Source organism: Sitodiplosis mosellana, unplaced genomic scaffold (genome assembly GCF_009176505.1).
Source record: "Sitodiplosis mosellana isolate CC-2019 unplaced genomic scaffold, AAFC_SMos_1.0 Smas_scaffold_6197, whole genome shotgun sequence".
NCBI classification, from domain to species: domain Eukaryota; kingdom Metazoa; phylum Arthropoda; class Insecta; order Diptera; family Cecidomyiidae; genus Sitodiplosis; species Sitodiplosis mosellana.
The window spans coordinates 104,072-131,072 of record NW_022601438.1 but is presented as its reverse complement, the minus strand read 5'-3'; the positions used below and the strand labels follow the sequence as shown (position 1 = coordinate 131,072).

Sequence of the window (27,001 nt, the reverse complement as noted above, 5' to 3'; positions counted from 1 at the left end):
GTTCCATCCAATGCAGGTCGGACATGCATGAATTTATTAGTTAAAATAGAATTCAAAAAAAGTTCGATTTCAATTTGAATTTAGTTCAACTGCCATATTTTTATTCACCGAATTAAGTAGTAAAGAACATTTGAATTTATTTAAAAGAAAAACTCAGTTTGGTGCATTGTATGTAATAATTTGATTAAGCCACTACACATAAAGCGGAAGGCAAAAACGAGACAAATGAATCAACGGAAAACATCGATTTTTTTTTCTATATTCATACTCTCAATATTTTTGTATATATGTATATATAAATATATTTTGTTTGCAACATTAAGAAATTTAAGCCGTATTTTTTTGAATTTAAATTCAGGCAAAAACGTACTATAAGATACATTTCAATTTATTCAACGTGGAATTTTAGTCTCTTTTAGAAAGCTTAACTAAGTTTTTAAATAATTATTTGAATCTTGGCGGATGAACCGAGGTGGTTTTTTTTTAACAATTCATATAGAATCTTTGGTCATTTTGACCCATCTGCCAATATTCGAGTTTTTTTTTTGCAATGAAAAAAAATCAAACAAAAAATTTACAAAATTTCAAATCGTAAAAATATTTAAAATGTATCATTAGCTGTGGGAAGCTAAAATTTCTTTAGCAAAAGAAAGGAGGAAGAAAAATACATTTTTGATTAAGAGTTTGAAGTCACTTTGCTCCTACTAAATTTAACTAGCTTTGAAGGAACCATTAAGAACAAAATAAAACTAACTGCATTATGTATAAAAACAATTTGATTGGAAAACATTTTACAAAAATTATGTGTTGCATTTTTGTGTGTGTTGTTGTCTGCTTTTGCGCTATGGTTTACGATTGGGATCATTTCGAAGAGTTGTTGGTTCTTGATAGATTTGATCACATTATTCGTCTTCTCTTCGTAAGTATTTTCAAATTTAATAATCGAGCTTAATATTAAACACTATTTAGATAAATATCATCGGTATGGAAGGCGGTCTGGCGACTGTTTCTCTCCTGATTTAGCTCATATGTTTGTATGTGTTGTTGTTGCTCAATGTACAATGCCTCAGTCAGCGTGTCCGTTGCTTAGAACGGCTGGCAAAACGTTGGCATTATTGATTTCTTTCCGTAAAAATGTTTCAATCTCTTTGCCATTGGTCATGTCGGACAGGTTGCGTTTGCGAAGGCCATCATCACTGGTCCCACTGGCATAAATATCGTCCTGGTTTACCCGCATCAAATCTTCTTTAAGCTCAACTATACCCGTTACCGTTTTATCAATAAACTCCTCAATATACCTTGTTTCACTATCGATACGCTCTCGAATTTTCTTCGACAGATGCTGATCGGTTGAAGTCGGTTGCCGATAATCTTGTGTATCATTATTACTTAAACTATTATTACAATCTGTTGCCGTTGACGCACTATCAGTAGTTGAACCGTTTGCACCATTATCCCCGTTGGTTGTGTCATCATCTAATTTATTTTCAGTATTAACATTAATATCACATTGGTTACTATTATTGGGTAGATAATCAACGAATTGCTCATTGTTGTGCGCATTGTTGGATTGTACGATTTTGGTTTTGGATTGATGGCTATTCACACCGTTTGACTGAACACCGTTCAACTGAACAACACCGTTCGAGTTAGTTCCCGATGTCGGCGATGAAGCATTGTGAAATCCGTTTAATGTCGGTGCTGTTACTGCATTCGACTTTTGTGACCGTTCACCGCGAATGAAATGCGGCAATACGTAGATCATTATTAAGCCAACTATATGAAGGCACATAAATAGATTCAGGTACAAACTAAGACTGGTCTATATGATACAGAAAAATTATAACACAAAATGGTCATTAATTTTCATTTGAAATGTGAATAAAAGTCGCACGATTCTATTCGCCTACCTTAAACTCAAGTAAAATGAATGGGAATGTAAGATAGCCCATGAAAACACGTGTTGTCAAAACAGTCAAAATATCATAGAAAATGCGCGATGATTCGCTTTGCTGGAATCGGTGGCGGAATAATTTTCGAGCCTATATGAAGAAAGAAATTGAAAAAAGTCATGTTAATGATATTGTTTTTCTCATCGCGAATGCCATCATCATGTTAACCTTCAAACCGTGAAACCTATTTTATAACGTTGTTCGTAAAACCGGTGCCTGAGTGCCCCAAGTGCATTTTTGTATGAAAACTAGAGTGTGATAAGAGATAAACGATTTGTGTCTTGAGCAAAGTTATAGAGCATGTCAAGTACTAAAATATTCTTGCAAACACTATTCCGTTATCTCTTATCAGTTCCGCGAAAAACCACCAAAAACGCGAAAAACGCGAGATTTTCCATATCATTTTTTACAGAACTGATAAGAGATAAGAGATATCTGTCTGGGACATAATTGTAGAGCGGGACAAGTACTACAATATTTTTGAAGACTTTATCTCCTTATCTCTTATCAATTATGCGGAAAACCGCGAAAAACGCGATTTTTATGTTATCATTTTTCGCGTAACTGATAAGAGATAACAAGTTGAAGTCTTCGGGAATGTTGTAGAACTCAACCTGTTCTACAACTTTGCTGAAGACAGATATCTCTTATCAGTCCATTAAAAAATTAGATACACACACGGTAAAATGTCTTTGTTTCCCCGCAAAAAAATTCTGTCACTGTCAAATTTCGTACCAACACAACCAAAGTTTTTTTTCAACGAAAAAAAATTCTTCGTAGTAGTAAAAGAACTATTGTATAGATTGAAGAAACAAAATCACTAACACTAAGAAACAAAGACATTTTACCGTGTGTGTACAAAAGATACGCGTCTTCCGCGTTTTTTTGCATATTTCGCGGAACTGATAAGAGATAACGGAATAGTGTTTGTAGAAATATTGTAGTACTTGACATGCTCTATAACTTTGCTCAAGACACAAATTCTTTATCTCTTATCACACTCTGGTTTTCATACAAGAATGCACTTTGGGCACTCAGGCACCCGATTCACGTATAGCGCGTCACACATGCTTATGCACATATGTGATGACGTAGTATGCGTATGCGAGTATGTTAGCGCAATTCATGTAGTCAAATGTTCAACAAATCGAACCATCTTTGTGTAAATCATTTATGATGAAAAATGATAAACATATAAGTGTTTAAAGTTGGTCTTGGGCACTCAGTGCCCGATTCATGGTTCTAAGATTAATGATGCTAAAAATTACAGCAGATCCAAAAATCAAATACCGTTCTAGCTGATTCTACAATGAGTGCAGCCGATGCAAAGGTGAGATAGTAGCCTGCATAGAAACCGTGCCAGAGCGAGCTTAAACCGAACGTTAGGAACGTTCCATATTTTTTGGGAACTCGTTCGTAAACGACTATGCGCAACCATTGATTTGTGCCCAAATTCCAATTGTTGATTGCATCACGCATATTTGTGGCCAACTAAAAAAGTAGATTAAAATCCAGATTATGATTATGGTCCATGACGAAATCAAGTCCAAGCCGAACATTGGTGTGTCAACTTACTTCAAACGAAATCACATTAATATTTGAGATGAGATCCCATTTTGGATTTCCATCCTTTTCGTATCCATTAAAGCCAAGACCAGAATTATTGCAAATTGCATCAGCCAAAAGCCAAGCGTGATAATATTTAAAGCGAATGGTTGTTGTGGCCATCATGATATACCACATTTTGTAGAAGAACGGTGTGTTTTCTATGAAGTCATCCTCTGAAGGTCGCAAAAGCAAATGGAAAATGAAAAAGAACGAAGAAAATTATTGTTATTATTTTCATAAGAAATAAATTCAAAAATTCGAATGAAAAAGCAATTCTTAATGAATTTTTTTCTACCGCTGAGTCGCTTTATCGGATAGACGGTAATCCAGCTCATGAATATATATGCGCAAACAACACTGCCGATGACCTTTTTCACGACCGCCTTCGTTGGTGATGGTTCGACAACGATTTTATTGCCGCTTTTGTCGACCTATGAAAATAGAAACAAATGAAATCAGGTGAGAATGGAATGAAGCGGAAGGGACGAAGTAAAATAAAAATCGAATATTCGATATCGAATCAAATCAAATCGAATGAAACTTACATTGCCATTGGTGTGCTTCAAGAAGCTGGTGCCTTCGATGAAATCAATGTAATCTTTATAGAATACCAATGGTCCAGCCATCAAACCTTGGAAATGTAGCGAGTAGGAGAAGAATTCCAGTGCCGTTGGTAGTGTACGAATCGCATGCATCTTTTGCGATTTGGTCAATTCATTTTCGTTGCGTGCAATTCCATCATGAATGCTAAATGTCAACAGTGTCACTTTTTGAGTGATCACCATTAATGGGCCGGTTATGTCGAGCGTATACGATCCATAGTCAAAGTAAATGCGATGCAAATGCACCAATGACAAATAGATCAGTGACACCACCATTACCAAGCTGTTGGGACAGGAAAAGAAACAAAACAAAAATTCATGTTTAGCATAATAAAACAACAATGGCCACTGCGGAAAACGGCATATTCATAGCATGATTCAAATATTGGTACACGGTGTAGCCGACTTACCGTTGCATAATTTGTGGATTTTGTGTGCGAATTATGATATAGCAAACGGCTGGAAGACCGGCAATATGAATTGCTTGTTGTCCAAAACAAAAATAACCGAAATACAAGCCCAATGTGAGTCCAAATGCATGACGAATATTGGTCGTTACTTTCGATGTATGCAAATATGAGCGGAAGAATGACGCAAAGAACAGGGCCAGAATTTGACATACGAGGAAGTTTATCTGGAAAAATTCAAGAACAATAAAAAAAACACGAGTAAAAATAAATGATCATTCAATAAACATGTTGCTGTGAATGAGAGTCGGAAAAAAAAGTTGTCACACTGCGTTGACCCGATCGCAAAAAAAATGATTTCTTATCAATAACAGCATGAAAATCGTGTCGAACGAGTGAGCGTTATCGATGGGATAATGGTTAAAGTGTAGCTAAAACGTGCGGATAAAGTGTAAAAAAAATGAACGATCGATAGCGATAAGCGGTGTGCACGATTTTACTAAATTCGGTGCTTAGTTTGCTTTTGCTTGACACATGCTTTGTAAACAATTGATTAAGAGTTTGATGATCTTTATAGCCCAAGAATAGCTCATAAACTGATCTGATGATTGTGCTTAATTTACAATGGGGCTCGTGTATGCTCATATCAGCGCGAAAAATATTAGCGCTAAGTCACCACCCGTTAATTTTTTGTCGTCATTACAACCGATCATCCGATCGCAATGATCATTGTGTTGAGCGACGGTGCAATGCGTAAAACGTTGAGCGTAGTTTATTATTTATGACCTTTACAGCAGCAGGAGCAGCTGCTACTGTTGAATGAGACAAGGAACCGAACACCGTCAGGTATTGTTACCAATTACTTAAGAGGCTCATCATAATACTCGTATGATCGGGTGATCAAGTGAACGTCTGATTGAACACGTATGTACGCACATCTGAATCGTGTAATACACGATTCGTGCATGTATATCAGACCATTTCACATATTATTATAAGTGAAATGTAAGAACCGAACGTAAGAAAATAACTGAATCACCTTCAACGAGGTGACCAATGAATTGACCTTCAAGTGCGCGACTGTATTATGTGTTGGAAACAACGATAGTTCGGTTTCATTGTTCCTTATGGCCGATGGTGAAATCAAAAACGAAGATTTGGCATACATGAGACCGAGAGCAAATATTACGTTTCAATTGTAATTATCGTATTTACAGATTCTCCTGTTCGAAGAGAGAAAAAATGCAGCGGTCGGACCCATCTCAGATTGATTCTTAAAACGCAATATTTTACACCATCTCAAGTAAAGTAAATGAACTGTGTGTTCAATGCATCCGAAAAGCATTTCCTGCACACAACTCTTCACACACACACACACACACAGACACACAGACACGCACACACACACACAGAGAGAGAGAGAGAGAGAGAGAGAGAGAGAGGGAAAGACAGTCATCTAGCGATATAGCTGATGCACACAAATTCAAGCGGTCTAAATTTATCCAGTGTTGAGCAAGGGAATGTTTGTCATTTAATAACAACTAAAAATAATTATTTTCTCTTCGTTAATAAAACAACAACCGTACAGAAGAAGGAGAGCGCGTATTTTTGTGTGTGGTGAGGTGAAATTAAACTGGCAAAAGCACTTTTTATTTTCATTTAGCATAATATTATTCAAGGATCTCGCTATAGCTGCAATCGTGCACGCACGGAGAATATCACAACGACCTGCTTTAAATAACATGTGTCATGATCGTGTTCGTGTTCATGTAGTATCTTTTTGGCTAAAACAAATCCAAACACATGTCAAATTCAGTCTAAAATTAGAGAGCCGTTGTGATTGAGGCATGTAAGGAATTGTACACACACCGCGCGGCTAAATTGATCTATTTGAGCGAAATAATGACGAGCAAATATGCGCGAACGAACGAGCACGCGCGCTCACACTCGAACAACGGAGAACATAAATAGGCGGCGCCAATCGGTGAGGTCCGAGCACACATTTCTCATTCCAAATGTAATCACAATTGAAATCCGTGTGAAATAATTCGATGGGTGATTTCTGGTTAAATACCAAAAATACAGAACTTTTCAAACAGCACTGAACACAATATCAGTCAGACCTTCACATTTGGATGAGACACTCACGTTCAGCGATCCAAACCGTTTCAGTATAAATAGAATCCTGAATGATTAAAAATGTATATGCAGTCGCTTGACCGTCGAAGCTCATACGAGTATTACGACTTAATTTCATTATGCGTTTTTGTTTCTGGTTCGCTTTGTTTTTCTCTCTTTTTTTGTCTCTATTTTGTTTATTTATCATTTTGTGCGTTTTTTTGTTGCTTTCTTCATGTTTACGTTATCTAGCCATGTAGACTGTCCGGTGTGACTGTTCCTTCCCTACGATGGCACCATAATATTTACATTAAATTTCAATTCCAATAAATACTAGTTCATTAAAAGTCATTGTGGTCGCATCGTATGAAAGTTATGAGGTAATCGCACAGCCATTTCATTTGCACATCATTTTCCAACTCATATCTTGCGGCCGATTTAGAACATTTAAAATGCTTTGCACCACACGTTTTGCAACGCAAATCAAATTGCGATGCCATTGCCGTGAAGGCGAGCGCTCGAGCGTGTGTGCTCATCGAGTTTCATTCAAAATTATTCTTCTCGTAGTTTTAATTAATTATTTTTTTCTATTTGACGTGCATTTCCCAACGGGGGAATTCAGTTTGCATCATTGTTTATGGCCGAAAAGAACCAATAAATCAATTGACTTGGTAAGCCGTGACCAATTTTTTTGGCAGTTTAAACAATTGAAAAATTTCCGTTTTATTATGAAATTGAAATTGATCATGATAAAGATTGAAGCGTGTTCAGGTAATTGTACCTAATTACCGATTTCAAATTGACAGAATTATTTGAATTCTATGGCTGAACGCACATCGATCATATCGTTTTGAATTTTTTTTTTTGGTCCCAGAACCGGAAACAAACAACAATTTTCCGAATTTAGTTGACGCTTACAATTATCAAAATCAATTTAGTAAAAAAATAAAATGCAATAACAAGAGACAAAATCAATGAAACTCATCTCTCTAATTTAATAAACGAACACTTGAGCTATTCAATTCGGATATTGGGCTCATGTGAACCAAACTGATGACGCAAAAGTGAAAATGTAAATAAAATATTTCTGCTAAGTGGATGTTTTCACATGATACAATTGACGGCACGACATGCATTCGACATGAGCACTGAGCAACCGAGAGCGATCGCTGTACGCCACCGAATATTAATGAGACAACAGGAAAGATGGGCTTTTCTGATGGGAGGTGAACAAATCGAGAAAAAAAACACAGCAAATCGCAAATACATGATAACTAATCAATGACATTAATTCATGCAGTATGCCTTGTTAATACATATTATGTATTGTTTCTAAGGGCGAGCAATCGACTCACGCGCTACAGAAAAAAAACTAAAACTCTATCGCTAATGAAGCGTTTGCTAATTCTCGTGTTATCATCTCTCAATTTCGCTTTCACAACTGCAATCACATTTTCACGTCTCTGTCGCTTCTTCCAACTTGTTGGGTCGATTCGTTAACCTTTTCATAACAAAAAATCGACGTAATCGGAACATATTTGCACTTGAAAATGTTTGTCGTATCATTAATTGAACACTTATTCATCTTTCTTTGAATCATGAACTTGAAATGGAATGCGTTCTGTCTGGAGCATGGTTTTTAATTAAATTAGACGATTTTTTTTTTCGGCGACACGTTTTACAACATCAATTTCATTTGAATTGAGTAAATTTTCTCTGTTTGTCTCTCCTGCGGCTCGAGTGTTCATTTTCTCGCACAAAAATGGGATGAAATGGAAAGTAGCAAACATGTCAAAATATAAAATGAATGATGTCCATATCTTGAACTTTCATCGGAAAAATATAAATGATGCTTTTGACTGTTCGGAAATATATAACCCCAACAATATTCATTTGATTTGGAGAATTTTATGCGGTATACCGTATATGAGTGTGCGAATTCGTTTTTTCTCCACTTTGTTTTTTTTTTGCTGTCAATTAATCAGAAATGAATAGCATGAATGATGACGAGCAAGAATTCTGTGAATGGCATCACGCTCTCGATTCGAAAGTGTGACTCGAACAACGACATTGTGTTCAATGATTTGAAGTGATTGTGTGAAAAACGATGGGATAAAACACTTTTTTTCTATTGAGTGGGCATTCACCACTTTTAGAGTGGCGAATTTTAGGTGAATGGAGCCATGTCATACTTCTGGAAATGGGTCGAAATTAGTAGATCCATTGTTGCCGTTTTGCCAGCCCCACAAACTGTTTATCTTGAATATTGGAATAATTTCGCTTTTTTTGTCGTTGTTGTGGTGGTGGTTGTTGCCGCCATTTGAATACTTCAATGATGCGTTGCCTTGAAAACTCCTTATTCGTCATTCACTTCCACTTCAGAAAATGTAGGCTAATCCATACATTAAATGAGGATGGAACGCTATGTCATATAGCGACTCTTTTCCTGGGTCAAACATGCTTCAGCCAACCTAACTCGGCTCATGCCATTTTTATTTTACCAATTCGTGAGCTTCATACTGCGTGCGAATACATACTTAATTTGTTATTGCAATGAGAGTCGTGGAGAAAGGGAGAAAGAGAAAACGAGAGGGAGAGAGAGTTAGAGACTTTTTACAACCGCATAAAAATAGCGATTAACACGCAAAAGAGCCACGTTATCATCAAGAAAAACTGTTCAACAAAAGGTCTATACGTTCACTACTTTTCAAACACAAACCAAACAAAACGAACTGAAAAAAGTTCATGTTCACTATACATATTCCAATCTGCACATAGTCGAAATATGGCCAAACCATTCGATAATTCTAATTTTCGTTTGAAAAATCGCTTCGTTTTCTCTGTCTGTTTGCATTCAAAAATCGTTCATTCGATAGATAAACTGTACATGATTTTATTTTTCGATACATAGTAGTAGTGTTCGAAAAATGAATAATGCAAATGTTAGATTAAATCTTAATCATAGTCGCCCGACAAGCCAGCGATCAATTTTCGGGAGTAACATTTTAATTTCTTCAGTAATCTTTCTATTTGGGAATTTCATGGAAAACTTTCAGTCCAATTTTCTTAGAATCACTTTTGTTTTATTATTCATTGCGTATTTCATTTTAAACGCAACACATAAACATAAAATAGAAACAATGTAATAAAACGATCTACATGCAAATTTCGAACTTTTCCACATGCGTCACAAAGCATTTCGTATTCTAACACCCTCTATTAAGAATCGCTATTGCTTTATCTTCTGTAAAAAAAAGAAAGAAGGATTTGCGACGATATTTGCGTGTTTTGGATACTCAGAATATGGGCAAAACGTAGAAAAATGGACGTTTTCCAGATCATTTTTATTCGAAGATAACAGTTATCTCGTTCCGATCTCACAGAACGAATTTTTTTTTTGAAGGAATTTTGAAATAAAATGTCGATTTGAGATCAGCATAATTGGAACGTAAATGTGTTTGTTGCATCAGAATTCCATTATATTTGTCAAAAAAATAGCAGTTTCACATGACAAAAACATCCAAAAATCGAAATTTCCCATTCAAAAGCACCATTTTGGTGGTTTTTAGATTTGCTGTTACCAGAAACGGTACAAAATCTAATAGTTTCCCATATTCCAAATAGAGTAACAACCAATACTTTTCCAGGGAAAAATTTTATTTGCGGAAAAGCGATAAATTTCATCTTAAAGCACATTACAAGTTATTGCAATAAACGCATTGAAAATTCAGTGGCACGAGTGAGTTGGTTGAACCGTTAATCACGAGCTATATTGCCATGCGAGTTGAGTTGAGATGGAATGGCCGTGTGAGCGTGTAAGCGTGTATTTTATGTTGGGTGGTGGATTAATAAATGGTGTTGACGGTGAAATGTTGATTTTTCGCCTTTATAAAACCATATGCCATTTGGATTAATATAATAAAGGCTTACACAGTGTGACAAAATCGCACACAATAAGTGGTACCCATATCGAAAAGAGTCCTATATAAACACAGTGCTCCAACAGAAGAGATAATCAACTATAGCAACAACAACAAAATTGAATGTGGAATGTAGCAAGAGGGTTATAAACATTATACTGGTTGATTTCTGTATTTATTTACGGACAACCAAGAGCATCGTTCAATTCAAATTGTTTGTGATTGACAAATCAGCCGAATAAATAAACAACACCTCATGCCATTCGAATGACAAACAATCCTTACCATCCGAAATTTCCATCGAAAACAATTTCATAGGGTCATCGAGTTATCATCTGCACGCTTACAAATTACAATGCTATCGTAAATAAATTATTTTGATATTACAAGCTCTCAATCAATCAAGCTGATAATTTTGGAATGTCATTGTATCCATGTGTTAATTGTAACCACATCATGAACCACTTCAACAGATGTGGTAGCAAACGTGATAACATACATTTAATTAGATCCATATAATTGCTGTAATGGGTGGTTTTGCGTCACAATCGAAAGAGCTGAGGAATAAACTTCTAAGGGAGCGAGAGAATAAAAATAAACCGCAAGTCATAACGCACAAACAGTTGCATTTGCAAATATATATCGATAGAAGAAAAAACTACAAATCTCAGAACTTGAAACTTAAAACCAATTGAAATAGAAATAGAATTTGAAAAAAGGAAAATAATACGATTTGAAGCAAATTGAGAAAACAGGGAAATTCCGCAATGAATGCACAATTCAAAAGTTATAGAAGAACAATCGAATTTGAAGTATAAATTAGAATACGTGTCAAGTTATGATAACGTTTGCTTTTCTTCTTTTGTTGTGCAGTCGTCGCGAGCTGCTGTTGCAGCCAAGCTAACAATAGCAAGCGCGCATTTACCCAATCGAGTTTGGTGGCGCGCAAAAACAATATAGCTCTTAACTATTTTCGCATTCATTAAGTCAGAGAAAAACCAGTTTTTATTACTTCTGTTCTACACACTTGCACACAAAAAACGCATAATGCAATACACGGCTGGCACACAAATCGGATGTACCCCAGATACGAGATGGGAAAGCGAACGAGCGATCGAACTGTAAGTGTGTGTGTGTGTCGAGCACGTGTAGTATTGTCTGTTCGACAGTTTTGCCTCTTTTATGCAATAGTCATTGCCATTTATGGAAAAATCATTCGATGCCAGTTCTTAATTGAATTTCGACGTAATACATCGAAAGTCATTAATAGAATTGCATTTCTATTGTCTATCTACGCGACAAGAATGTGTGCGTGTATGTATGTATGTTTCGTTGTTTATTTTTTCTTCTCGGCAGCGAAATGTGAAAGACTCAACTCATCATCATGTATGATTGAAAACAATGTAACGGACAAAAATTGGATCAGTTACACTACGCTACAATGCCAAATTCCAAAATGATGCCAACTAGAGAAGACAAACGGTAATTTAATTGCAAGATATCTCATTCTATCGCATCGTTGCGTCTTCGTTCGCCGTTCTCATTCATCCAGTTTTTGTTTTCTTTTCTCTCTTCTCTTTTGCTTTGTCAAACGTAAAGTAAACACAGAATGACTGCGATGTAGCGTGTAGAACAGAATTGTGTCTCAGCTGAGAGAGCGAACTAAGAAACGTTATCATATAGCTCGGATGACTTGAGCAAATACGACTAAAATGACGATGCACATGAAACAAATGTCTGTGACGATGAAATGATTTGTATAACTTGTGGTTATTGCGCTCAAATTTCATGCCTCTCTCTCTCTCACACATCGATGTTTCATATCAACAAAGTAACAAAAATTGTTGTTTTCTTTTTTATTCGACGGAATTTGCGTTTTACGACACACAAAAAAACCGCGTCATAGACGGTGTTTGTTCGATATTTATTGACTGACGCTGACTCAATCAATGCTCAACTGTGCACAACAATCACTCGGTAACTAAATCAGAATCGAGTGATTTTGATTTTGGACGATTTTCAACATTGGTTTAGATGGAGAGTATGAAACAAATTAACACAACACATGTGTGGCCTATATGGAGGGAAAAATATTGAATGAACGACTGAGACATAAATACTAACACGAATGACATCATAGATACGCAAAAACCAATTGCGTGCTCATATTATGGAGGTTGTGAATTTCATTGTCAACTATCTCTCTCTCTCTCTCTCTCCTCTTCTCTGTCAGTCCCTTATGCAAACACCATTCATCATTTCAACTATACGAACCGTTTGGATATTTTGGTGCATTTATTCCAACGAAGCATTACAAATAGTTCGACTTATTTGTTTTGAATTTTAATGTCTGCGCCAACGACAGCGAAAAAAAGTGTTTGTATACAATTGTCTCGCCAACGATCGATGTGACCACATGTTTCAAAATTATATGAAACGACCGCTTGAATGAAATAATGATAATTTCAAGTAGCTCGTTTGAACTCTGCTAATTTTTATGCGAAATGTGTAGAGTCATTCCAGATTGTGCAGTTATCAAATGCATCAAATTTTCGAGATTTTTATTTCGTTTTGATTAGAGAAATCGAAATGAATGCTAATTAAATTGCAGTGCAATAAAAAAAGCCTAATGGTCTTTTTTATTCTTATTCTTTTTCTGCGTTTGCTCTCTACCACTTCATGGATTTGGTTTGGTTTGTTTTGATTTACTTCCAACGTTTCCACTTGATACTTGGAAGGCTTCCACAAATGTAAATATGCGTTTGTTACTGACAATGATGAATCGCAACCAAAATGATTGAAAATGTATGCAAGCGAACAAAGCTAGCTAGAAAGAGAAGACGATGAAGAAGTGTATTTTTAAATGTTGCTGAGTATGCAAGTTGTAACAGTGCGCAAATCAATCATATTTGCTCAGATAAAAGAAAAGAGCCATAAACAAGCAAACAACTGATTTTTTTTTGAATAAATAATAAAAAAAGAGCGATTCGATGATTTGTGCCAACATGAATGGCATTGAGATTGGCTATTATTCGTTACAAGCGCGTACATTTTCATCGTTTATAATTCAAACCAATGTTTGTTGTTCCCCTTTTTATGTCTTCTTTCATTTTTATAGTAAATCATAAAAAACATCACCACTCAAGAGAAATGGACTTTTATTATTATTTTTGGTTTATTTCTGCTGCTGCTGCTGCTGCTGCGGTTGATTTCCGCGTTCCGTTGCGTTCAAACTCGCTTTAAAAATGAATCGTATCGTATTGCATTTTCAGATGTTTCGGTTGGTGATAAGGCGCTCAGTTCAAATGCAACCGACAAAGTGAATTCAATTAACACATCGGTTCTATCTATGGATTGCTTGAAGACCGAACACAAACGAATGAAATTTATTTGTTCTATTGCTATTGCAGCCAATGAATGGTATCGACCTGAAAACAGGTCAACTTTATTTTCTTGATTTCGCTTTGCATTCGATTTGCGAGAAAAGAAAGTTGGCCGAAGTCTTGACCACTGTGTTGCCAAATGCAACCGAACCGTCAGTGGGCATTAATTTGAATGTTTTTTTCTTTTGCTTTTTCTCTTCTTTTTGCAACATTTGATCAATGTTCCATCGGCAATGAATATGCAATGGTTTCTTGCCGCCGCCGTCGACTGTATGATAATGAATCGAAGAAAATAAAAATGAATGAATGAAATATGCATTGAAAATATGCGTTTTACACCACTTCCGAATAAAAACAATGATATGCCAATTCGATTTTGGAACGAACTACACTGACCTAACAACCGATGTAGTCGTCAGTTATTTTCATTTTAAATGACCACAATTTAACGGCAATTGATTTTCTGTTTTTTTTTTGTGTGGCTGGTGTTATCATCAATGTGTCGGCGCTCACTTATTATAAACGAAAATTCATTTTAGTTGGAATTCGAAGCAGAGGACAACGGGAAACAAGGACTACATGCACAATATCCAGAATATTGACACGGTTTCAACGATCAATTGAATCATTTGCTAAACACAAGTTTATGAGCAAAAATTAATTTGCTAAAATTATTTTTCGTGTTGAAAACTACATATAAACTTGGAATAAAATTCTCTAGCAAGTGTTGTTGATCGTCGGAGGTAAATTATAAACAAATGGCATTGATTGAATGATAGAAATGATTTGTAGGAAAAATTCACACGCTTTGAACGAAAAAAAAATGTGCTAAATGTCATGTTTACAAATAATGTAAGAGATTCGCACAATTTTCAATGTTATACACTTTTGTAAACAAGCACGTACCGTACGGCATCGGTAGAGTACGCGCAATCGGTATGTTCAGTTATTTGCTCTGACATACTCTCGCTTGCAATTCATTCAATTTGCGCCGCATGCAATGGATTTTGTTTACAACTCCGTCTGCATTTTCTCATTAGTTTCACAAAGTTATTGGCAATGAAGCAAGTGTTTTGTTCTTCTTCTTTAGCGCAACTGAGTTTATCGTGCCGTTGTTGAGAAAGAGAGATACACAGAGGAGAACGCGCACGCAATGTGCACCTTCAATCCATTCACAAGTATGTGTATCTCGTTTGTATCTCTCTCTCTTTCGGAATCTCTACTAATTCGATTCGGCGAACTCGATGTATGTGCTTTCTTCTAACTTTTTTTTATCGTTTGCTATTCACCTCTTCCACAGAAAATCTGTGTATCTTATTATTGTTTTCTTTTATTCATTCTTATCCCACTCCCCGGTTGCGATGCATGCTTTTGCACACGATGCGTCTCACCGATGAGAAGAGATGCTGATAATCGAATATGAATTTCATGTGTATGTTGTGTGTGAACTAAAAGACTTGCTCATACTTACAAGGTCAACTGACAGGCCACATATATCAGCGAGCCAAGTGAAAATTCGGCTTCCATCGTACTGGTTGTCCTCATCGCCCAGTTTTGGTATTGCGAACATTGTCGATGAATTGAGATTGTTCCCAATGCACGTGCCTTTTAATTTTCCAACAATGTTGTTTAATTTTTCGTCGTCGGCTTCGGCACAAATACACTCTTTCTTCCGTTCACACACAAACAAACAAAAAAAATTGACAACAGTTCCTTTCGAAGATAAATGTCAAAAATTTGATTCGATTTTAATTTGTCATTTGTGTTACTTGTCTCTTTTGCTATTCGTTTTCTTTTCTCTCTCTCTTTTTTTTTAATCTCACTTCACCTCAATTTATGTCTCGACGGAGAAACCGTATGCGATCAAACAAATTAAAACAGAATCGAAGCGGGTTTTCAATCACTTGAGCCCATGTCTAATTTACCCTGTGAAAAGAATAAAAAGAATAACACTAAGTGGATATGATCAACAAGTTATTTTCAATAAATATGTTGAATAGCGCGTGTTGCTGCCCCTTATCTTAAACTCTAACCGCTTTTCGAACCGATTTTTATCCATGTATTAATAGACGGTTCGAAGAGAGAAAGATCCGCCAATTTTTGGCACAATTTTTTGTGTGTGCATTCAATTTGTCGTGGAAATTACCGTGGAATTCGAAATGTTTTGCTCATTAATTAAAATGTGATAATGCAAAATTTAATGACAATCTCAACATATTATCACATTCATTGTAAAAAAAAAATGAAATTCAAAACAACAGAAAATATATAAAAACGTGCGCAATGAACTGAATGATTTCATTTTTAAACATATAAATTTCTCCAATATTTTGTTTGTTTTCATTGATTCGATAGTTGTGCCACAACATTCCCAAAAAAAAAGATCAAAAAACGTTTATTTCGAAACATTCCACGCGGAATTTTAATTGGAAATCAACGTGTAAATAAAATTTTGCAACACCACCAATTATTAACACAACAAATCTACGAAACCGAAACATAAACACAAAATCGCAAACCACACTAACCGTTTTTGACAAACAGCTCCCATGACTTTTCGTTGTAAACTAAATGGTATATCGATGCGGGCGCTCCATATTACTCATGCACTGGCTTCATATATTACTAATGACTACAGAAATAACAATAATAAATATATATACACAACGCGGCGTGTATGGGTGAGCGGGATAGGCATACTCTCGACAATATCAGGCGATTCGCATTCTATGTGCACACAAAGAGACGAATAGCACACGTAATCCGTGTGATGTAGTCAACGACGACAATGATGACGGTAGGGCGTGTATGTATGTCGGAATGAATGTGGATGTGAATGTAGATTCGTCTCTTTCGTGTCGATTGCCTATAGAATGAGCATCACATCCGCACAATGTCGTTCGATGCTTTTAGTTCTTTTCCATTCGGTTCGTTCTGTTTCACATGCACACCGCATGCTTCTGAATCGGTACTGGGTTTTCTTTGTCACTCGATCGTCGGTTTTGTATTTGAGCAAAAGCAACAAATTGCACAAAAAAACAGCCAGTGGATTCTCTTTTGAAGTTTTTCTCTACCATTTGTATTTCGATTGTTATCCGAAATATATCGTATCACATCGATATAGGGCTGTCCATAACTTATTCAAATCGTTTACTTTCTACTTGGAAACAACTTGTTTTCGTTTTATTCTCTTTCTCTGATTTTCTTCTTTATTATATGTGATTTGTGTGTCTACAAATTTGTCTACTCTAATAGGTTTTTTTTTTACCTGACTATGCATTTTTTTCTCGCTTGACTACGTGTTAAAAAAATTTCTCTATTTGCTGAAAATACTGTTAAAATAATCGATTTGCTTAAGTGGAAGAATAGGATGCACAAACATTATGCTTTCTTTTCTGCTTGCTTATTTTTGATTTTCGAAAATATATTTCTCCATTGAGAATTTCAGAAATAATCAAGAGTCATTTTTACTAGGATGTTTTTCAAACACAGTAAAGGCGCAAAACATGACGAATTTTTTTTTCAATATCAAATTTTTCGCTTCGTATTTAAACAAATTTTCATCTAAGCTTATCTATCATATTCTTTAGTAAAATAATTCCAAAATGTCACCTATACTTTCGTACAAGATGTCATCTACATCTAATTACAACTTGATTTTAGCGGTGTTGACTACAAAATTCGTACATTTCATAAGTGAGAAGAAGAATCATGATTATCATTCTTATTTGATTCAACCAATTTTACCATGATAACTGCAGTTATTTTCAAATAAAATTTTTGGTCATATAATAAACTTAAAATTAAACGAATTTTCCATTTGGTTTACAATTTCAATTCAAGTCTTTAAAATAAAACCACAACGAATACTTAATATTTTGCTACATATACATTTTTAATCCACTGTTTCTTTTGATGAATAAATGTGTTGTGTGGCTCAATTTTGAAAAATCAGTTTTTGAACAACAAAAATAAAATACTTTCCAATTTAATGACGTGAATTTTCTTCTCAATCCTCATTATATATTCTTCGAAATTAATGTATGTTATCGAAAACAATTGTATGCATTATTTCAATCAAGGGGATATTGCAACTTTTTTTGACCAGAAAAACGCCATCTTACGTCTTGCCCGTAAATTATTTTACTGTACATTTAGATGGTAGAGCTTGAACAAAAGTTCGACACTATGCATAAACTTGGAAAGAGCTTGATAAACTTGATGAAATAGATATATTTTATGGTCGTTGCAATACCCCTTTGATTTCAATGAAAAAGAAAATACTGGATGTGATGGAATTTCATGTGAAGGATTGTGACGAATTTGTTGGAAATGCATGCAAATAGAAACGCCTTGGTGTTCCCATTTCTACCATATAAATAATAATTTAATCATACAATGATGTGGACAAAAATATTTGAAACAAGCTCAAGCCACACTAATCGAATTCCTCATGAGAGGTGTTGAAAATTTACAATATTATTTTTTTTCTCGCATATATATATATATATACAATTTTCTTGTAATCCTAAATAGTTATTTAGTTGACTGGTCAAGAAAGCACTATATAAGCACTGGGAAAGAATAAGGCCTTCACCAGCTCTCCAGAAATAAACAAAGTCCAATTTCATTCTACTTAATTTTAATTTTATGCAGTTTCAATTTAAATCCAAGCATTTCGCTTAATACACCCGATAATGCCGACAATATAACCACTTTGATTGTTGTATACAAATATGGATTTGCACTGAGACCAGATATTTTAAATGGCGATTCTAATTCCTGTTTCGAAAAAGAAATGGTCAAATTCGTTAATTTGCAATACATTTCCATACGGTATTATTGCAATTTTGTAATTTAAAAAATGTCATTTGATTGAAATTACCTTAAGTAAATCTGCAGCTAATTTTAACACACTATTCGAGACCATTAATTCATCTTTATTATGAGGTTTTTGCTCAATCTGCAAATTGATATCGAATTAGGATGAAAATTGGGCAATAAAGACTAAACGGATCACTTTGGGTAATTCAATAACGGTACCTGCAAATATAAGTTGATTTGTTCCGTGATCAATACCGAAATGCTGCGATATTTGCGATTGATTTTTGTGCCAAGTGTCATGAATCTCAGTAAGAAACATCCCAAAGCACAAGACCAAATCAATGCTTCCAATGTATGCTGTGATTGCAATTGAACGGAGTCCTTAAGCCATTCGACACTCAAGAATGCCAGCAGAAGTAGGGTTAAGATGAATGAACCCGATACAATAACTTCCACGGACCGTTGAGGACCACGTCTCTGGACAAAGTAAAACAAACAAAATTAGTTGGCATCACGTACACACCAATAAATGAGAATAGAAATAACAATTACAGTTAAAGGAATTCATACCTTGAGATAGGAACGTACACTAAGCCAAGTCTTGATATTACGAACTTTATTCAAGCGGAAGTGTGGTAGCTCGGATTTTCTAGCGCGCCGCGATGATGTTAAATGCGAGAAAAGTTTGGCATACAAAAATCGTTGCTTGAACGTGCGTTCAGCGACCGCCAACAGGAAGAAGAACAGAAACGTTAACGAAAATCGTAACAGGAAATCGATGAACAACACGGTCTTTTGCCAAGTTGTCTCCCCAAATGCCAACCGCAACGTTTGCTCATACGAAAATGACGTTTTCTCCAGTAGCAACGCTGGCATATCTAAAAAGTTAATCTCATTCGATTCTGACGAATTAATTACGGCCTGGAAAGTGAATGGTAAATTATTATACTAGCCAATGTGAAAGTAACAATTTGTTGCTCTAGTCAAATAGTCTGGTTGTTTGAAAAAATATGTTTTGCATCTTCGAAAGAGAAAGTTGGATGACTACGTACTTCACACAGACGACAAAAGGCAGGAACCAGCGATAAGACTAGACTGAATACAAGACCAATGTAAACGTAATCACATGTCTCTGGAATTGCTTCCACTCGCTTTATAATAGCCGATGATATTTCGAGCACAGACATCTCGATCTTTTTCAATTCTCGCCCATCCCAGATGGTGCAGTTTACTGAAATTGGTATTAGTTGAACATAGTGTGTGAAAAATCGTATTTAACTACAGTCATCGCAGAATACTCACTTCGATCGCCGATGGCACAATTCGAATTCAAAATGACCGTTGGTGTGACGTAATCATTCCATTCACAGCCATTATTCTCTGAGTACTCCAATTGTGATTCGGAATTATCCGCCGAACTGTAGCTGCACTCTTCACTATTGGTCGTTATGCCGATCCATTCAGCTGCCGACGATGTGCCCTCGCCTATCGGTTTGTGAGCCAACGTTGGCGAAGATTGCTGTGAACCACCGTCAACTTCGTCCTCTTCGTCTTCTTCATCACTTGTGTACCGCTTTAAATTATCTCTATTACTAAAAACGGGTGTGCCGCGCGAGCACTTCAACGTCAATAAATGGCGCATATTTATTTTATCACAATTCTGCAATGAAAATACGAGGAGAGAAAAAAAAATACATGTGCTTTCATTTGATTGCTCGTCGATGGCTGGCCAGGACTCAAAGTCGATCATACTCACGTTTTCAGCAATTTTATTGGTTCCATTAATTCGATCGTTATCACTGTTATTGTTTGCATCATTTTCATCAAATGATCCCATTAGGTAGGCACTATTCGCGTATTTCTGATTACTGCTGCGATGCGTCGTTTCATTTTGTGCATCGATTGCTTGGCCATTATTCAGTGCGGACATTTCTTCGCCGCTTGAGCTTTTGCCATTGAGGCTCTCGAAGCCATCATCATCAGCAGCAATGGTTTCGTTTTCGTTTTCGTTTCGATTGTCATTGTCTTGAATTCGCACCATTACCTCTTCTTCCATGTCGTGGGAATTTCGGGCATCGGGCGCGATGGAATTGCTTTTGATTGGTGAACGCCAGTTGACGTTGCGCTTTCGCAAACGTGGCGGCGAACAGTTTGAGTCGCTCACCTCATTCTCTTTTTGCTGTGGCTGTTGTTGTTGTTGTTGTTGTGATTGTTCTTGTTGTTGCTGCGGCGAACTTAATCGCCGGCCTATTTGTACATTCGCTTCAATTGCTTCTTTTTCTTCAATCAAGCTATTGGTCCTCGATTTGGTTTCGTTGCAAACTAAAGTGTTCAACGATGACCGTGATCGTGTTGATTTACGTCGTTTTTTGCGTTCGCGCTTCTTGCGATTCGGTTGAATTGGGCCTTTGTTTAGCTTATCGGATGCCGATAGATTGGTGGTCGATGTGGCCACAATTTGTGAATGGATTAAACTAAGCAATAGACTCAATGACATTGGCACCACTAAATCGGTAATCGAAATGAAATCGATTGTGGATTTTTCATCTTGACTACCGTTGGCACTGCATGTATCCGATTCATTCGATTTGCTTTGTGGTTTATTCACATTATAGCTATAAATGGCCCAGTTCAACATTTGCATCGCATACAAAAAGAATAAAAATGCAAATATACGCGACGATGTCTGTGCCACCCACCATTTTGCATACAATGGCAACAGTAAATACCGCACAACTGCCAGTCGTAGCACAGTTAAGAGACCCTGTTTCGGTTTTGCTTTTGGAAATGTTGAACCTGTGTTATCGATATGAAGAAGAGTGGTTAGAATTTAGCAGAGCTGACATAGGTACCTAGCCGGTGCCGGCACTTACTTCGTTGGGTGCGTCACCTAGTAACCTAATCCAAAAAATTATTTTGGGTATTTTGGAATTTGATTTATTTTTTTAAAATAAATATCACAGACTTAATTCTGAAAAATTGTATCAAGTTCAAAAATACTCAAAAATATTCGTATAAAATAGTGGTGGGTGCCACACCAAACCAAGTTCCCGCACTTATGAGGTGGCTATATCAACTCTGACATTTAGAAAACAGACAAATCCCAAGAAATTACACAGAAATGAAAATAATAGACAAATACCTCTGACTAAATCCACATCGATGTATTCAGTACGCGCAGCTACATTTTTTGATGGAGTATTTACAAATCCACTGAGTATACGATGCTCAACTGTTGCCAACTGCTCCCATGGCTGTTTGTCATAAGTACCGATTTTCTTCTGATACCTACACACACATAACGCATACAATGAATAATCCGAATTGCGTCAAACGAACGAACGAACAAACGAGAGAGAAATATTGAAGATGTCAACAGTTTACATCGTTACTTACCAAGCGACGATTTCACCCAATTTCATAATTTAACATTTATGCTTCACGTATCTCATGGACAAATCTGCTCAATTTGGATTGCGTTTCTATGGAAATCATATGAATCTCCGTTAAACACATTCCTTCCTGGATACAGTCCAAAAATAGCTGAAGAAAAAAAAAGAAGAGAAAAGAAATTTATCCAATAGTTCCATTTTTAGTAGAAATGATGATGAGATTGAGTGCGTTCTATGCATTTTATAAATTGCAGAGCCCTCGAGTCGAGGTAATTTGCAGTGCACGCGGGAAAAATGGTTACATAAAATGGAGCATTTTCATGTTCAAGGTTGCCGTTAAGTTCAAGGATACGCACAGAGAAGTGTTGTGATGAGCAATAAAAAAATGTTCGATGTGTCTCGTTTCGTGATTTGATTGAATCGCACATGTTGGCGGCGCTTCAGAATCAAAAAGTAACCTTGGCTGAATTCAAGGTGGAAAATTGACCTCTTTCAAATCACTTCAATGGTTTTGTTTTTTCTTTCTATTTTCCATTCGTGCCAATGAAAACTAAGATTTCGATTCAGCTCTTTTTTTTTGTTGGCTGAAAACTGCCTTTAATGCCTTATCTTCTTCATTCGAAAATATTTTTACCAACACTCTGTTATCTAATCATATATTACGTTTGTTGTCTGTTAATTCCATCAAAGATGAGATTAAAGTAAACAATAATGTACTCACATTTCGGGTTCAGGAATAGCAAATTTGAAATTTTGAATGGAATAAACCAAGTTGTGGCTGCCAAATATTCACTTTAGATCCCAAAATGGAATGTTACACATAAAACAAAACCACAAAACAATTGAAAATTATTTCAAAAATCAGTTGAATGATGATGGTTTTGATTGAAATGCGATTGCCGCTTATAAATTGTGTCGCATTTTATGTGGTATCCGTTTCACTATCAAGTGTCAACTGTATGAAAACATTCACTGACTCTGGAAAATATGCAGAAAAACGTGTATGTCATAGATTGTTAGATTGACTGCATGGGAATCTCCTACATACACACCGTCTTTTGACACAATGGCTATGCTATTTTGGGTATCCGAAACTTCAAATGGAAGCGTGTATGTTATTTCATACATACACTTTTTTCCGTTGCGTTTGCGCAACAAACTGCAAATCCAAGCGAAAATTAAATTTAGTTCGTGAGTGTGTGTATACATGTATTGTATTCCCATTTTATATTGTTTATTTACAACAGATTTTCCATCAAAGGCTCGCGCGACTGATGCACATTGTGGAAATTGAAAACATGAAAGCATTACAATCCAATTTCTTCATGAGTTGTGGCATACACATGCGAGCGGCTTACGGGCTCTTTTGTTTCGAAGGTTTGACGTGATTCAAGTTTAACCGAGAGTTCATAAACATCAAATGCCATAATTTCATATCAGTTTGCGCGTCAGCAACAACAAAAAAAGCGACAAAAACGACCGACGACAAGGGAAAAAATGTGCGCGGTGTCTGTTTCACAATCTGTACAATACGGCTAATAGAAATCAATTGCATTTGCATAGAACTTGATTAGAGCACAGAGACTTGATTGCAGCTTCGCTCCGCTCTGCGTTCTTGAGTTTTTAGTTACTTAATCTATTTTGTTGTTTCACAACAAACTATTTTTTGGCGCACTACATGAAATGTATTTCATCAAAGTAACTTTGAACTTTGAAGTAATATATTTATTTGCAAAATGAATGACAAGACCTTGGTTTTATTTCTTTTTTGAAATATATTGCCTTTGGTTTAAATTAAATAAATAATATGAGCATAGAATCTAAAATCACTTTAATTCTGGTCAAGACTCAGAAAATATTATACGACAAATTAATGTAATTTTTAAACAACATTTGATAATAAAAATTTGATTGGCGCTTCGAGATATTGTGCACTTATTTGTCGTTACTGCCACTGTTTTGAATTAAATAAAAAATATGAGCATAAAATTCAAATTCACCATAATTTGTTTCATCACTCGAAAAGTATTAAGAAAAAAAAAGCAGATTAGTAGCTTTACATTTCATGAAGTGCTAAAAAACGGCGGTGAATGCGTTGGCAAACTACCTCTCAGAATGTGATTCAACGTTTTTTTTTTGTTTATACATGTGATTTGAGAAGAGTCTGTTGCCGATGTTCACCTTCTTCTATAATTCAGTTAAACAAACTCAACGCGAAATAACAAACTTTATTCGTACGATCGGAATTGAGCACAACTGCAAAAACAGCACACATTGATAAAGTGTTGGGCTTGATATTGTTACGGTCATTATGTAATGTAAAGATATGGTAAAACTTGTTTTCTTTTTTATTGTAATCCGTTTATTGCATCGTTTGCGATGTTAAAATTGGGCGAAATGTTTCCGATTCAACAAATAGATCATGTCGTGTTTTCGATGCGTTGATAAAGATAATAAACAAAACAATGAATGTGACACAAGATCGTTTTATCGATGATGATTGAAGATGTTGTTTATAGTTTTTGTCACATGTTGCCACGCACCAATGAACAGCAGAAAAAGTGTCAACGCTAAATTAGTAGCTGCTAATTGTCGACGGTGAATTCATAAATATTTACATAAGTCTATGTATGTTTCATTGAGGCCATCAGCGGCAAAAACAAAAACAACAACAACACACATGAATGAAGCTGCGCCAAGAAATGGCACACTTCCGTAATGTGAATTCCAATAAAGCAGCAAGAATCAGCCAATGGATGGGGGGAAAAATGGCAAGCCACTTGCGAGCAACAAGTGATTAAATGTTGTCACGTTCACTTGCTAGAGTAAAAAAAAGAGAAAGTAAACTTTTCGGTTTTTCGGCATTTTGGTCCAGCCAGTGAAATTTGTTCGGCATGTGTTCGACATTCAGTCAACTTGAACTCATTTCAAGCTTTTACAAAATTCCAAATAATGTTTTGTTTTTGTTCCAATTCTTGTTTCTCCTTTTTTGGAGCGCCAAATACAACCAAGTAAACAATTTCAAAGTTCACTTTCATCTTCAACCAGCAGTATCATTTTATATTTATTTGATAAATCGGCACCCAAGAGTCTCATTGGATCTTATTTAAGTTTTATGGGTGCATTGACACCCAACGTCTTTGCTATGTACGTTCACTCTCGAACTGGATACGAACAAAAGGCAATGCAAAACCGCAAAAGAAGACGTCAAACAATGATTTGCATATGATACACAAAGGAAACAGCACAATTTACACAAAAAACACAACCCACTACTACTAGAACTAGGATGTCGAAACTCCTACGATTTTAATTTTATTTATGTTCAATTTCATCCGGCGCAATCAGCATTTTCATGAATCGTTTCATTTGAGCCTCGCCATTCGTACGGTGATCGATCTATTTTTGTTCAATATTAAAAGCAAAACTCATTTACAAAATGCTCATCCGACAAAATAGCGATATGTAAATGAAGTGAAACTAGCACTTTTCTTCCGAAAAAAAATACACACAAATATACTAAACTGTATCATGAGATCTGCACACAACGAACAACAACAGAAAAAAAACGAAAAAATCTCTCTCAAGGAATCACGATTTTACTTATTTTTTGTCGTAATTTTCTTCTATTCAATGTTTAGTTTTGCCCCAAAAAAACAATCGATTTTTTAATAAATGTTCAAACGGTGATTTTTCCCGAAAAAAAAAAAAAAAAAAACAGAATGTGGTCGTAAATTTCGATTCGGTGTAAAACACAACGGGCTACACAGTCTTTGGTGTATACACACAGCTGACCAATTGGCTCGTTGCTCAATAAAGACTGATTTGGCAACTGCATTTGATGTTTTCGCTTGTTTGGTACATTTAACTTTATCTCGCGTTCAGACTCAATGTTCGTTCGTTTGTACGTTCGGTTGTTCGTGTGAGTGTGTGACATGGGCTAGTGCACGAGATGTGTATTAGTGTGATATCGTAGCATGTAATTTTCTTCAAAGAACGTAAACAAGCAAAATGATAAAGAGCGAATACATGCGTGTGTTTTTTTTTCGTCGAATGTTTGTAGACGAGAAAAAAGTTAGCAACAACGGCAACAGTCGAAACCAAACCTATTCAACGTCAATGTCGGCCTTTGTATGATGAAATGTGTGCGAGTGTGTTTGGATGAATGCGGCCAAGTGAAATACATACTTTGAATACGAGAAAGAGAGACGGAGAGAGAGAGAGAGAGAGCGGAGCATGCGATTCTATTTGAATTCTTCTTGTTCTTCTTCTTTATTTTATCTGCTTGGTCTATACTTGAGATTGAATTTGCTATATAGTAAACTCACTGTCTGATACTATGCATCATCTTGTGTTCGTTGGGTTCTTCACTTCGGTTTTCATCGTATATACGCCTTTGTGTACGTTAGTGTGTTTGTGTGTGTCTATTTCTCTACTCCCTTGCCAACTACTTGTAGTAAAATTCCTTTTGGGCTCATCCGCACATACACAACACACATTCCTTTACTCACTTTTCAATCAAATTAATTTGCACCGAATAATTGCAATGACAAATCAGTAACGAAACCATTCACATCTATCGAATTGTCTGTCCATTTTCGTTGGTTTAATTTGTGTGCACGGACATTGTGCTTTGAACTCGCTCAATCTGAATGAAACTGGGTTAATTTGTTCTATATGCACACGAACCAGCGATATCGCTGAGTTGACAGGCAAAACAATGCAATTCAAAACAAATACTCATAATAACTTCAATCGATGTTTGACATTTGCGCCTGTCAAACAGCCACAACAT

At 35.9% G+C, this 27,001-nt stretch overlaps 3 protein-coding genes across 27 annotated transcripts in view; 1 reads left to right on the top strand and 2 right to left on the bottom strand.

The window, feature by feature from the left end:
• Positions 1-67: 67 nt before the first annotated feature.
• LOC129577463 (lysophospholipid acyltransferase 6) lies at positions 68-17,174 on the bottom strand. Of its 2 annotated transcripts, XM_055464552.1 has the most exons (9): positions 16,519-17,174; positions 15,462-15,916; positions 4,573-4,796; positions 4,106-4,445; positions 3,856-3,991; positions 3,528-3,733; positions 3,243-3,443; positions 1,911-2,042; positions 68-1,822 (listed from the first exon to the last, which is right to left on the bottom strand). In XM_055464552.1, the coding sequence occupies exons 2-9, from the start codon at positions 15,558-15,560 to the stop codon at positions 1,067-1,069; spliced, it is 2,094 nt and encodes a 697-aa protein (XP_055320527.1). In that variant the 5' UTR covers positions 15,561-15,916; positions 16,519-17,174; the 3' UTR covers positions 68-1,066. The 2 variants fall into 2 exon arrangements, with proteins under 2 accessions (XP_055320527.1, XP_055320528.1); XM_055464553.1 differs by lacking the exon at positions 15,462-15,916 and having other exon boundaries at positions 16,519-17,032.
• The window catches only part of LOC129577464 (kynurenine 3-monooxygenase), a 55,394-nt gene continuing 35,127 nt past the window's right edge, over positions 6,735-27,001 (top strand). Inside the window, exon 1 of the mRNA XM_055464554.1 lies at positions 6,735-7,358. Coding sequence (XP_055320529.1) covers positions 7,140-7,358 — 219 coding nt within the window. The 5' untranslated portion in view covers positions 6,735-7,139. The remainder of the gene's footprint in view (positions 7,359-27,001) is intronic.
• LOC129577460 (protein phtf) lies at positions 17,166-26,999 on the bottom strand. 24 transcript variants are annotated; one of them, XM_055464546.1, is made up of 13 exons: positions 25,719-26,054; positions 23,449-25,605; positions 23,255-23,365; positions 22,928-23,184; positions 22,211-22,357; positions 21,957-22,102; positions 20,571-21,610; positions 20,117-20,474; positions 19,867-20,045; positions 19,385-19,735; positions 19,034-19,291; positions 18,876-18,953; positions 17,166-18,772 (listed from the first exon to the last, which is right to left on the bottom strand). In XM_055464546.1, the coding sequence occupies exons 5-13, from the start codon at positions 22,234-22,236 to the stop codon at positions 18,623-18,625; spliced, it is 2,586 nt and encodes an 861-aa protein (XP_055320521.1). In that variant the 5' UTR covers positions 22,237-22,357; positions 22,928-23,184; positions 23,255-23,365; positions 23,449-25,605; positions 25,719-26,054; the 3' UTR covers positions 17,166-18,622. The 24 variants fall into 24 exon arrangements, with proteins under 24 accessions (XP_055320521.1, XP_055320514.1, XP_055320509.1 ...); XM_055464539.1 differs by having other exon boundaries at positions 23,259-23,365; positions 25,480-25,605; XM_055464534.1 differs by having other exon boundaries at positions 25,480-25,605; positions 25,732-26,054.